Source organism: Pectinophora gossypiella, chromosome 7 (genome assembly GCF_024362695.1).
Source record: "Pectinophora gossypiella chromosome 7, ilPecGoss1.1, whole genome shotgun sequence".
Taxonomy (NCBI): domain Eukaryota; kingdom Metazoa; phylum Arthropoda; class Insecta; order Lepidoptera; family Gelechiidae; genus Pectinophora; species Pectinophora gossypiella.
In genome coordinates this window covers 15,583,223-15,597,150 of record NC_065410.1, presented here as the reverse complement: position 1 = coordinate 15,597,150, position 13,928 = coordinate 15,583,223, and the positions used below count along the sequence as shown (strand labels likewise).

The following is a 13,928-nucleotide window of genomic DNA, read 5'->3' as shown; positions in this document are numbered from 1 at the left end:
TAACTTCAAATAATGTTACAGGAATGTGTGCACAGAAGAAAAGCCACGATTATTAAGTAAAATTATACTACTCAACCCAATGAATATTAGTTTGAAGCCGCAGCGTCCCAAAACAACGTATCTAATATAAATAAACAGGCGGCTCTTGGTGAATAATGTTTATTTGAACAGTGACCTTTTATTTTAATTGCCCTCGCATCACGAAACGCCGATAACTTTTTTACTTTCCCGCCTTATCTATTATCGACGACAACGCCACGCTGCGTTGGTTTATAGAACTAACCAAACCAACGCGACCTTATTTTCGAATATTACTCAATAGCAAGCGGTAATTATCGTTTTACAGATACATACAAGGGATCTAAATTAATTTCAAAGCCTTTTCCCAAAGATATTTCATTAGAAAACTAGTGATAAGCCGAAATATTTTTTGACTTTGGTTTCCACATGCTAGTCACAGGCTGTCAATGGCGCACGGCCTCGACCAATCACAGGCCGTGCGTGTAGAAGCCCGCGCCATCTTCATTTTCAAATTCATCTCGCCGCTCACTCGGTCAGTCAGTCGCGCGTCGGACCCGGGCAACCATACAACTTGACTATTTTCTAGTAATTAAACACCAAAATCAGAACAAACATGAGCACCAATGAAAATAACAGTGAAGTGGCCGTTGACAAGGTCGCGGAGGAGAAATCGGAAGCAAAGAGTGATCTAAAAGGAGCCAAAAGGGCAGCAGAGGTGAGTCCACATGTCAAACAAAATGTATTCATTAATCGCTCGCCATTTTATTGAACGCTATAATTCACACTATATTACAATAATATCGTTATTCTCATAATCTAAGTGAATTGTTCCACGTGGTGATTTACGTTTTGTAGCTTCATGCTCTGGAATAAAATCGTGTCCTAGCCGGCGTATTTTTGGATGTCATTTTTGATGAGTTATGCATTTCAGCATGTGTGAGGTAATCGATGACTCAGTACCATGATGTTCTATGGTGTTCTACGTGAGGGCATAACTAGATTCGTGGTCTTTACGTGAACACCAGTAATTCTTTAGTTTTGTTTACCCGTTTTCGATACGAAGGCATGACCTTGGCGGAAAAAACATGGCGCGAGAACGTACGCTGCCGCCGTTGAATAGGTTATTATAAAAAAAGTCGATACATAGTCGTTGTAATACCGTAAGTGGGTGTTTATTATTGATTTTATTGCGTATCGCTGGCTATTTTAGACTTTCTCAGGGCTTGCGTTCACGGTAGCGTGACGCTAGATGGGTAACATGGCCGGCGAATGTCAGTGCTCGAGCTGTCACAGACGCCGCGCAAATGTTTGGTTTACGTTACAAGTCATACACATTGAATACCTACTTCGTTTCCAATTTTCCTTACCAAAAGGAAATCAAGTCTACCATGTCCTACGAGATGGTGACGCTGCAGCCATTTGCACAACTATAGTTATTATTTGAGTAGTAGCAGTATTCTAGTCAATGACCCGGCATTATTTGCATGTAGGTGTATTTTGTATGTACACTTCCTTTGTTCTACGAGTGGCTACTAATAGGTGGTGGTGTGAAGTTTACTGAAGATGAAACAAATTGAGCGGGAATGCCATATAAACCTCATTGAATTTAGGTCGAATGTGGGAATATTGTGATCTTCCGTCTCTTTTCTTCAAGGTAACCTACTTGCACACGAGCGCATGGTTTTATTGGTTATACATGTGTGTAGCGTTGAAAAAGATAATTTTTCATAGCATTTTTAAAGGTTATAACTTAAAAATTAATATGTACAACATCGAGACACTGTTTTTTGTCGATTTAACGTTTTTACTAAAGTCGACAAATCGTTCAGTGGACTGTTATGTACCTATGCGCCGTGACCGCGTTCCTTTCGACTTTGCCACGGCAAAATCAGCCGTATGGCACCGGCGGCCCCTCCGCTCTTTCCCCACACAACTAATAACCCACGCTTCTTTATCGTTACGAATCTTTGTCACCTGCGGCTCATTATCTACGGCTCTCACGAAATAAATCGAATAAGGCTATCTCACTGTTGGCGTATTTTAATAATTTGGCCAATAGCCAGTTATCAGTACTCACATGGACATCATGTGAAGGTGCACCGGATAATGCGATTATTGTGGCAGCGAGTAAACAATTCGAAATACATTTACTGTCGAGACAAGTGACGCGTCACTAACATGTTGAATATTTACCCGTAGGAGAAAACAACAGAGGCGAAAAAGGCGCGAAAGGAGGAGAATGGCGGCGGCGGAGACGCGGAACAACACAGCGACGAGGAAGACCTAGATGGAGAGGGCGAGGGTGAAGAGGATGACGACGAAGATGCGGAGGGAGAGGAGGAAGACGAGGAAGTATTAGGAGAGGGCGAGGACGACGATCTCGAAGGTAAATTACTTCACAAGTTCTCAACAAATTCGATTCCGCAAACAATACCGAGTTTTATAGGTGTTTTGTGACCGGAAAGACGGAACGCATGTCGAATCAAATACGATGCCGAATCAAGTTACTACTAGCCATTCAAACAGATACGTATGTCGTGACGTATTATACAATATATTTATTTATGAATGAGTTATGGCGCCAAAATATCTAGTACGGCAGTAAACATACCTACGTAGGTGTACTCAACATGTTTAAGCTGTATTACACAAAACAGGAAGAGAAATATAGATACCGACTACCTTAACCTTTTACTGTACCACTTGCTATTCTACTTTCCTTATTAGTTAAAGCTATTAACGATAATTTCATTCGCAATTACAATGATGCAACTATTGCACTTTGGCATTAAGAATGCATGCATTATGTAGGAGTTTTCCAGATGGTAATATTACTATTTCATCAGAAGTTACTTCTGGAAGACTGGAACAAGTGCAAAACATGCACGCCAAAAATGAAACAAATTAATTTTTGGATTGCAAAATGAAACGTTTTCATTTTTTTCCAGATGAGGAAGTCGAGGAGGAGTTATTAGGAGAAGAGGAGGAGGAGGACGCGTAATACGCCTCGGGCCTCTGTATGGACAATGTCACAGTGAAGTGTTAGTGCTTGTGACGCCCGGACTGGCGCGGCCTCGCCTCGCCTCAACTGCCTGCGACAGCCCCATCAACAGCCTGAAAGCAACTACAGTTGGGAACACGCGAGGCCGACATCGCTCCCACCTAAAACGGGTGCAGTTCTATTTAAATGACATAAAGTAATTAAGTCAAACCCAATGCAGAATCAATTTTTTACAATGTTTAAGTTTGGTACCGAAGCTGTATCTTTATTTTCTCCGGCTCGTTGAAACGAGCAATATAATTAAGACTTAGTAGAATGCTGTTGAATATTGTCATGAAATGTACAAATGTGTTTTTCGAAAGTAAACTTTATTCTAAGTGAAACCCACTCTGTATTCTAGGTTTACCTATGAGTCCGTTGAATGGTGAAATTGTGATATTTTTCTTTTAAATAGGGACCCACCAGTTCATAAATAAACAAGAAGCTAGAAGTAAGTCCGTAATGGCATTGCAGTACGAATAATAGTGAATAAGCAATTGTCACAAAGCTCAATTCTTCATTTCGTGTTGTTGATGAGAGTTTGTGTGTACATATTTAGCGTAAGTGAAGCCTGTGATTTATAAATCATTAACGTGACAAGTGTGATTGTTGCATACAGGTTTTTATTATTTCCAATTTACTTCATCAATTCGGTGCTCCTTTCAGATCTTAATACTGCCTGGACCGGAATTAAATAAACAATGTTTGGTACGAGAAGTCGTTCAGGATGTTTCGCATCTGCACGGAGAACCTAACTTGATTTTGCTGTAGACATGTTGATATTCACAAGATAAGTTTTATTAGAAAAACATCACAATTTTACCATTATCTCGTGCACATCGCGCGCCGGGGCGGCCGGCGGCTCCCCAAGCGACTGATAAAGAGAGCGCGACGACCGTCGCGCCGCACGATATCGAAACCTTATAAACCGGCCTGTAATTTTTTTGTCCATATTGTTAATTAGGATAGAACCTTCAGTTCGGTATTCCAGTGTTTCGAGGAGAAGTAAGAGATTCCTAGGTTAAAGTGATTTAGTATGTAGGATTTACGTCATTTTTACGAGAGGACGCCATAAGCCGCGAGCGGGTCGAGGGGCGCGGGCAGGGCACGCGCGTCACGGCGCGGCGGAGAGGGAGGGAGGGGGGGGGGGCAGGCGGGGCCGCGTGGCCTCGTTCGATTTGCCGGCACGCCGCGCGCCGCGGCCCGCGCCCGGCGTCGCCTGCGTGCCTCCCCGCGCCCTCGCCCCGCGCCGGCGTCTGCCGAGTCCACCCTTCACTACTTCATAGCAACGCGTTCCCTCGTGTGGAAAATCACCCATCGCGCGTTATACACCGCCGCTCTGCGTCGTGAATCGGCTCGACCGGCGATGTATTCGTGCCGGCGCAATCAGGTGGCGGTCGCTCACCTAGACGCCGATTGTATTGTATCACGACTGTTTTTGATACTTGTCGTTAAATCCGTTTTCTACGCTGTCTTTCGCGGGGCACTGGTGCTTCGCGGCTATTGAAATTGTTTTTAAAAAATCTTAGGAAACCTAATCCCCGGGGAAGGACGGCTAGGTGGTCTATACAATAAAGCATTTAGATAATTGTTCCGTTGGAGATTGAATACCAAAGGGAGCAATATTGTTTTCATTAGAATCGATTGACATTGAAATAAATAAAATTTAATTATCTTATGATTTAATCCTATCGACCCGCCTTTCGTTTTGTGGTAAGATTGAGCTGTCGCTGTGTACAATGTACGACTAATGTGAATACCTTAGTACGATTTTATTTATTTGTGATGTTGAACACTATTGATTTTCTACAATGGACGAAATGTAAATACAACCGATTTTAAGTAAAAAGTTATTTTGTTTTTATGCTTATTTATTTCTCGCGGTTTTGTAGGAATTCTCCTAAATTTGTAATCCTTGAAGACTAATCAAAGATAGCGTTTAAATGTAGAGCAAGAGAGTTGAAGCGCAATTGATAAGGCGACGGACATATTGACTTGGGCACAAAAAAGCCAATTAGGTTAACCGGTTTTGTGCCCCTCGTGAACCCTCATTATCATTTGTCTTACACCCTTGAAATGTCAAAAGAACCTAAGGGCTTCCTACTAGATCTATACAAAAGGGGGAATACGAGAGCGACGCTCACACTGTCAGTAAATTTACGACATGTTTACACACTCTTGGGTGCAAGCGTGATGTGTGGTGGTACCTAGTTCTGAAATTGCAACAAACATTGAACCTCGTATATACCTAAATGAAATGCATCCGCCTTGTTACGTGATTATTACAAAAATAACGGTAAAAGGCATTGGTTCATAGGCATGCACCTTTACTTCTTAGAAGGGGAAGCTAGCGCCATCTATGCGCAAGAATTGCAAGTTATGTTTTCGTAGACGACGCTACTAGCTTTTAATGTTTACAACAAAACATAAGAGATGGCGCCACTAGTAGGTCATTGTCTCTATTGCCTTGGCGCGAGTTTTCAAATAATTAACTAAAGGACAGCATCACTGGGCATGCAAAATAAAATGACTAAGCAACATTTACCTCTATTAAATACGAGAGTATTATAATTATTTCAGTATATACCTAAACTTTAACCTTGATTTTTAGGTGATATAGGTATTATCTATGAAGAATTTTCTAAACTTTAATAGATCATCCCTAAGTATAAAGGAGCTTGAAATTGAGACACTAGACATCATTGATGTATGTATGTTACTAAGATATCTACGTTATTATATATCAATTTTTGCTTTCTATTCACCAGCAAAATATACATTTATGCACCTTTACTCAAATGTGCATGAGTGTATCGGATTATCTTCAACAACCTTACATGTAGGAATTAGGTAGGTATATGTGTGATACAATGAAAACTTGAAATTTGTGTTAGGTTTGGGGTGTTAGTTTCCTAATGGCTGTGAGGGCTGGTTATCTGAGGCGAAGGCTGAGAATGAAACGTCCAGAAGTAGGCACAATTCACTGAATTTAATTAAATTCGTACAAAAAAGTGTTCACATTACAGTAGTTGAATGGAGAGCAAGAACGGAAGGGAAGTGACAAAAGTGTTGTCACACTAAAAAAATATAAATTTAATGTTGGGGATGCCAACATGCTGCGGCCACAAAAGAAAGCTTTAGTTACGAGCAAAGTACTTTTACACAAAACAATTAGTACAAAAAACCAAAATTCTAATGACTTTAAACATTATACAAACAATTCAAAGCCAAACTAAACTGTATGGCAAAGCAAAAGCTAGCATATTAAAAACAGGTTTGTTATTGACTATAAATTACTTTACATAACAATATTATAGTGACAAACGCTAGTGGCTTTGAACAAACACAAATCTATCAAACAAACTAAACATTTTATGAATGAAATTTAGAATGTTAATTTATTAACTTGATAATGTTTGTGGTCGCATATAAAACGATATAAAAGAAAATCTAGTAACATTTATGCCTACAAATGGTTATTATGACAAAGAAGTTGTACATTTGTAAAACATAAGATTACATTTTTTTAAAGAAAATGTTAAATGACAGCATTCAAGCATGTAAGATACAAAAAATAATTATCAGTAAGTATGGATGTACCTATTGACATAACATACACCATGACATAACATACAACATTGTCCTAGTTCAACTTTAGTTACTTAACTATTTAAAAACTTTTACACCTAATCATCACAAAAGAAAAGGATCAATTTGACACAGTCATGCACTAAATAAAACTTTACACATACTCATTACAAAATAAAAGGAATATTTAAAAATATGCCATGTCCAAATTGACTTAATAAACATAACATACGTCCTTATCATAACATACCTACAATAGGTGGCTTAATAACCTTAATATCTAGTAAATAGAAAGGCAGTAACGTCTACACTTAGATATTAAACATAAACCTGTTTCCAATAAAAGAAAAATATATGTAGTACCTACTGACATCTGCACTTGACAGTACATACTAATTATTATTAATTAAAAAGACATAACGCAGCGAGTACGCCTGCACCTCGGGAGCACGAAAATGGTATACATTACCCAGCCTAACACTTTAGAAAACAAGGTATAATAATGTGTATACTACAAGGAAAAATGTCTACATTGTAAATAAGAAAGTAAATTGTATAATGATTAAATAAGTTACATTATGGACTTTATTTAATTGGTAATACACATACGCGAGTTATAGATCTCGTATGGGTATTCCCATTAGCTGTTTTAACTTCTACCGCACGAACAATATTATCAGAGCCAGGAAACAACTTAGTCACCCTTGCCATAGGCCAATACAAAGGGGGTGAATTGCTTTCACTGAGTATTACAAGAGAACCTACTTCTATATTAGGCATTACGTCTGTCCACTTTGGACGTGATTGTAAAATATTCAAATAATGTCTATTCCAAACTTTCCAGAAACATTGTTGCATACTAGTACATATTCTCCAGAACTTGAGTCTGTTCTGAGGTATGTCTGTTACATCTTGCTCTGGATAGGAATTTAAAGCTGTTCCAATCAAGAAGTGGCCTGGTGTTAAATAAGAATAGTCATTAACATCATTTGATAACGGAATTAAAGGCCTGCTGTTTAGAATAGCTTCAATTTTACATAGTACAGTATGTAACTGTTCATAGGTTAACAATGCCTTCTGAACGACTCTTTTCATGTGGTGTTTCACACTTTTAACACCAGCTTCCCAAAGACCACCAAAAATGGGTGAATAGCAAGGAATAAAATGGAAATTTATGCCTTTTTGAGATGCATATCCTTGTACCTGTGATTGGTGAGCTTTGGAAGTCTGTAATTTATAGAAGTCATCTAATTTACTTTTTGCACATTTAAAAGTGGATGCATTGTCACAGTATACGTCTGTAGGAAGGCCTCGACGGGAAATGAAGCGGTCAAAACAGGCAAGAAATGATTCTGTTTTTATATCAGAGAGCAATTCTAAGTGTACTGCTTTTGTAACGAAGCAGACTATGACACAAATATAGCCTGTTGATACGACAGACCGACGTATCGTTGATTGTTTGACGCTTATCGGGCCAGCAAAGTCAATACCGATTTTCTGAAATGGACGACATGCATTCACTCTGTCATGTGGTAAAGAACCCATCAGTTGTTGAGATACATTCTTTTTTAATTTCCAACATACAATACACTTGTGTATGACCTTTTTGATTTCACGAATACCGTTAAGCAGCCAGTATTTTTGATTCATTGATGAAAGAACAAGTCGTTGTCCCGCGTGAAGGTTTTTCTCATGCTCGCTTCTAATAATTAACTCTGTTACTCGGGAACCTTTAGGCAGGACAATGGGGTGTTTTTGAGAATAAGGAATATTGGCGTTATGCAATCGGCCACCTACCCTTATTAAACCACTGTCATCAATGAATGGATACAAGGCCTTAATATTACCCTTTACAGTATTATTACATTTTAAAGAATATAATTCTTCTTTCATAAACTTTTGTTGTTCATATCTTAATATTAAATTTAATGAGCTATTTAATTCAGAACTAGATATGAAATTATGTTTTATTTTATCAGTTTTTGTGCGTGTGTTACTACAGAAACGTAAAATGTAAGCAAGAACCCTTTGCATTCTATTTATATCTGAATATTTATCAAGAAAATCAAGGTTTATGTCTGCCTTATCAGAGAGAGTACAAACCATTGCACTAGAGAACTCAGAGCTCCTTCTCACCTCGGGTAGACCGTTGGCCGTGTACTGCTCTTGTTGGGGAGCAACATACTTACTGTCATGGAGGAATAAAGGTGCTGTCCACCACAACTGGTTGCTCTCGAGCTCATGGGGTAGGACGCCTCGGCTCAGGCAGTCGGCAGGATTCTCGTGCGTGTTTACATATGCCCATGTATACTTACTGGTGAGCTGGGAGATCTCCTTTACCCTGTTTGCTACATAAGTATTTAATATAGCAGCATTAGTCTGTATCCAAGCCAGAACAATCTGTGAGTCGGAGTATAATACAACATTGTTAATGGTCTTTTTTAATGAGAGTGTATCATGCACTCTGGTGACAAGCTTCGCAAGCAGCAGTGCGGCATTGAGCTCCAGTCGCGGCACGGTGAGACTCTGTTTGATGGGGTTGACGCGAGACTTCGAACAGAGTAAAGAAACATTCACATTACCTGTTGAGTCAACCACACGCAGATACACACAGCAGCCGTAAGCAGCGGAACTCGAAGCATCGGCGAAACCTATCAGTTGCAGACATGTTGCATTTTGTAAGCAGACATAACGATTGAAACTCATGGGAGCCATAATTGAAAGACTTTCATAAAACTCACGCCATAGCTTTCTTAAATCATCGTTAAGTATGGAGTCCCATTCAAGACGTGCTTCCCAAAGCTTTTGCATAATGACCTTAGCACTTACAACGAGCGGGCCCGCCAAGCCTAGCGGATCAAAGAACTTACTTATAAAACTGAGTACTTCCCGCTTAGTGTCAGGTATGTTAGTGCCTGTATTAGGCGCAGAAAGGGTTAGTGTATCAGACTTAATGTCATAATTAACACCTAACGTTTTCATACATAAATTAGTTTTTTCTAAGTCAATAGAGTCGAAATACTGTTTGTCTGTCGGTATGTCGTGCAAAGCCTCAACTCTATTAGAAGACCACTTATGTAGCTGGAAGCCTCCCAGGTCCAGAAGCTTGCAAAGTTGCTCTTTCGACTCTATCAATGCGTCTAAGGAATCATTGGTAGCTAAAATGTCATCTACATAAGTTTGATTCTTTAGAATGGATGATGCTAATGGAAAATCCTCTGCATATCGATCAGCTAATTCTATTAAGCAACGAGTGGCTAAATACGACGAGCTTTTTAGCCCATAGGTAACGGTATTTAGCTGAATACATTCAACATTGTTGTCTGGCGAGTCACGCCAGAGAATGTTTTGCAATGGGCGATACTTTTCATTAAGACTAACTGCCCTAAACATGTGTTTAATATCAGTGACAAATACATATTGTTCGAATCGAAATAGAATTAAAATGTCGAACAATTCTTTCTGTACTACAGGACCATTTAAAAGCAAATTATTAAATGACACTTTTTTATTTGTTTTCATTGAAGCGTCAAATACAGCCCTGCATTTAGTACTTTTCTTATCCATTCTTACTACAGGATGGTGGGGCAAAAAATAAACTGGATCTGAATTTAAATCATATTGTGCAATGTCAATTTTAGATCCATGTCCCAACTCTAAATATTCATGAATGAAATCTTTATATAATTTCAATAAAACTGGATCTTTATGCAGCCTATTTTCCAAATTATGAAATCTCTTTAATGCAAGGTACAAGGAATCTCCCAGAGTATCATTGACAGAGTCGAGAGGCAACTTTAATGGTAAGGCAACTTCAAATTGGTTATTAGTTAATTGTACATTCTCTTGAAACATTTGCTCACATGCTTCGTGCTCTGACACTTTTTCTGTGAATACCTGAGGCACATCTTCAGTCTTCCAGAATAGTGACATAGTGTCGTTAAGATCAGAATCACACGTAGTACAAAACAATGATACCACCTTCTTGTTAGACTTTGAGGGGTGAGCAGGAAGGCTGGGGAGGTTACCCGCTATGACATGGCCGAACTGGGTGCTGAGTAGCGTTGGTGTAGGTGCAGACTGTGACGCATTAGGTGCTGAAGGTGCAGGCGACTGGATGGAGACAGGCTCATGTTGCAGTAACACCTGGAAAAATATGTCAGCTCCTATTAATATATGTATGTTACTCGGCTCATGAAAGTCTTTGTCAGCAAGGACAACATCGGGGGGCAGTATAAAATTGCTCATGTCAACCTTCTGCTGGGGCAACTTGGTTGTGATCCTGTCTAGAATGTAACAAGACACTTGTATATTAAAGTTTCGTACAAGAGAATGTATTTGAAGTGGCACATACTGATTTACATTACTGACAGTATTGCCAATACCTATAACACCTGACTTCTGTGTTTTTGTTTGTAACTGCAGTAATTGTACAAGCTCAGCAGTTACAAATGATACTTGGGCACCACTGTCAAGAAGTGCTTTGACATGCACTTCTGTACCATCTTGTGCATAGAGCTTTACTCTAGCTGTAGGTAGGAGTACCTGTGTAGAAGAATTTGACAGCAGAGTGACTGGAGTAGGTGCTTTGTCCTCATGCAGTAGTGTGTTGTGCTTCTGCTTGCAAATGGAGCACTTGAAGAAGTACCGGCATGGTCTCTTTGGATGACAGGTAAGACAGATCTTGCATATATTATGTTTTGTTGTGAATGTGTGTCTGTCTGTAACATTCAGAAGTTTAAATTGGGCACAAGTAAATAATTTATGTGCAGACTTACAGAATAAGCATGATGGTTGCGGCTTGGTTATCACGGGGTCTGCAGCTGGACGCTGGTCCTTCACAGCTGGAGGCTGATCCTTCACAGCTGGAGACTGGCTCTTCACTGCTGCAGCTACCATCCTCGCCGACGCTGTCTGCTTCTCATGGAGTGAAGAAGGCCGCTCTGAGTTCTCAAGTGCTAATGCACGTTTCTCTAGAAAGGTTATGAGACATTGAACGGTTGGTGTATCGACACTCCGCACCAATTGAAACTCCCTATTACATAAGAAATCTAGTTTCCGTAGTAACACACACAAAATGATTGGGTCCCACTCTTGTACATTACAATTTAAATTTTTTAAAGCAGCTAACTGTTGTTTTACAATTGAAATAAACTGTCTTATATGATGAGCAGTTGACCTTGAAACTTGTGGGATATCCAATAACATAGATATATGCTCATTTCTGATTTTATACTCATTATTGTACCTGTCATTCAATATTTGTAAACTTTCAGCATAACTTTCACTGACCATAGGCAACATTTTAATCAAATCTAATGGTTCACCCCACAGAAAAGTTCTCAGATAATAAAGTTTCTGTATTTCTTGCAAATGAATGTTGTCATGCACCATAGAATTGAAAAGGCACATGAAGGTTCTATAATCTGAGTACTTTCCCGTAAAAGGTGGCACTGTAATTTCAGGTAACTTAGTTGGCACATAATGACGAGAACTATTTTGACTTTGACTTTCGTTAGACAAAGAAAGTGAGGTTAATTGTTTAATAATCGTTAACGTGTGCAAGTATTTACTTTCGACAACGTCTGAATCCTCTTTATCACTGGGATCAAAACCCATAATCTGAAAATTACATTCTTCATAACGGCTGAACAAATTGCGAAGTCGTTCTTCTTTAACAAGAAGGGCCTCCCGTGTCAACTGAGGTTCAGAAGTTGTGTCTTTTAATTGATTATATAATTTGGTAATTGAACTTTTAAGTGAGCCTCTTTGCCTGTTTAAGGTGGATATATGGTCAATTTGTTTACCTGATGACAAATCCGTTTCCATTTTGCAAGTTGTAACGCAGCTTTTTCTAGCACAACACAATAATATATAAAAACTAGTTACGTAGATCTTAAAAATATTACTAGATCTAATTATAATTAGTCTCTGAAAAAATATTTTATTACGACGTGGCACGAAACAAGGTGAGCAATCGACGCGAAGAAGAAACAAGATGGCGATTGGGCGTCGGCCGGAAGTCGTCGGCGGCAGGCGCGAGCGCGGGTGTTCAACGATGCACGCAGAATTTCGCGACCTCTTGAATTCTTGATTACGTCCCTAAACCACATATGTTTATGGTCGAGATTACCTTCTTGCTTGATTGATGTCGTGTCACGTAGAAATGTTCTATGCGTAGAATGTAAAAATGATGACGCAATAGAAAATAAAATGGATGACTCCCGTAAATTTATGGCACTTCACGCCGCTTCTTCACGTGGCGAATCACGTCGGTTGTCCTTGGCGTATGGTTTTACTGCTCAAGGAGTTACTCGTACGAGATTTTTTAACTGCACACGTAACACACACTGCGGTTGGCTTCGTTTCTTCGTCCTTTTCCTCAGTCTTTTCGAAGGACCAATGTCACGGTTACTCGAAGGACCAATGTTAGGTTTGGGGTGTTAGTTTCCTAATGGCTGTGAGGGCTGGTTATCTGAGGCGAAGGCTGAGAATGAAACGTCCAGAAGTAGGCACAATTCACTGAATTTAATTAAATTCGTACAAAAAAGTGTTCACATTACAGTAGTTGAATGGAGAGCAAGAACGGAAGGGAAGTGACAAAAGTGTTGTCACACTAAAAAAATATAAATTTAATGTTGGGGATGCCAACAATTTGAAAATCCTATAAGCTATTGTAGGCTCTTTAAGGAATTGTAGGTACCTACTTACAGATTAAATCTTTTATGAAAAAATGGCTTTGAAATACTCACCACAGAAAAACACTTTCACGTAATAGAATGCACAACTCATTATAAAAAGTGGATAGGTACCTAAGCTAATTTAATTTCATTATTATTCTTTATTTTTTTACAAAATTATCGCCATACTGACCCAAACTTGCTAGTTCAGATTTTTTAACAGAAGAAAAAAGCGTTCAGAAACTACTGTCATCCAAAATATTTACGTTTATAAATTAATGTTTTTTGCTTTGGTTTTTTGTTTACGTATTTTTATGTCCATGGATATTCTTTCAAAACTTGGCAGTTGATTACAAAAACAATATGATTTGGAAAAAGTTGTAAGTAAAGTTGTAAGTTGTTTTAATAAAAAAATCTTAATAATATCTATAATCCCACACTGGAGCAACGTGGTGTAGCGTAGTATGCTTCATAGGTAAATACCCCCTCCGGTTGATTGAAGGGAGGCTTGTGCTATTATGTATGTGTATGGACCTATTATTAACATCTATATTAAAAGGATTAGCATTTTGCTGTCATAGCAATAATAATTTTTTCTT

General features: G+C 38.9%; 2 protein-coding genes across 3 annotated transcripts; one reads left to right on the top strand and one right to left on the bottom strand.

Annotated features, from left to right (window-relative positions):
• Window positions 1-533: 533 nt before the first annotated feature.
• LOC126368513 (acidic leucine-rich nuclear phosphoprotein 32 family member B-like) lies at window positions 534-4,921 on the top strand. Its single transcript, XM_050012541.1, has 3 exons — window positions 534-736; window positions 2,221-2,407; window positions 2,970-4,921. Exons 1-3 carry the CDS (start codon window positions 635-637, stop codon window positions 3,020-3,022), a joined length of 342 nt encoding a protein of 113 aa, XP_049868498.1. The 5' UTR covers window positions 534-634; the 3' UTR covers window positions 3,023-4,921.
• Window positions 4,922-6,031: 1,110 nt separating this feature from the next.
• Window positions 6,032-13,296, bottom strand: LOC126368371 (uncharacterized). 2 transcript variants are annotated; one of them, XM_050012305.1, is made up of 3 exons: window positions 12,457-13,296; window positions 11,428-11,622; window positions 6,032-10,795 (listed from the first exon to the last, which is right to left on the bottom strand). In XM_050012305.1, the coding sequence occupies exon 3, from the start codon at window positions 10,580-10,582 to the stop codon at window positions 7,235-7,237; it is 3,348 nt and encodes a 1,115-aa protein (XP_049868262.1). In that variant the 5' UTR covers window positions 10,583-10,795; window positions 11,428-11,622; window positions 12,457-13,296; the 3' UTR covers window positions 6,032-7,234. The 2 variants fall into 2 exon arrangements, with proteins under 2 accessions (XP_049868262.1, XP_049868263.1); XM_050012306.1 differs by having other exon boundaries at window positions 11,428-13,296.
• Window positions 13,297-13,928: the final 632 nt, after the last annotated feature.

Bases quoted from the DNA above. Each gene is read 5' to 3' on its own strand.
- LOC126368371 (XM_050012305.1), bottom strand. From the start codon at position 10,582: ATGTCACTATTCTGGAAGACTGAAGATGTGCCTCAGGTATTCACAGAA.
- LOC126368513 (XM_050012541.1), top strand. From the start codon at position 635: ATGAGCACCAATGAAAATAACAGTGAAGTGGCCGTTGACAAGGTCGCG. The intron at 737-2,220 runs GTGAGTCCACAT...ATTTACCCGTAG, and splicing joins GAGCCAAAAGGGCAGCAGAG to GAGAAAACAACAGAGGCGAA. The intron at 2,408-2,969 runs GTAAATTACTTC...ATTTTTTTCCAG, and splicing joins CGAGGACGACGATCTCGAAG to ATGAGGAAGTCGAGGAGGAG.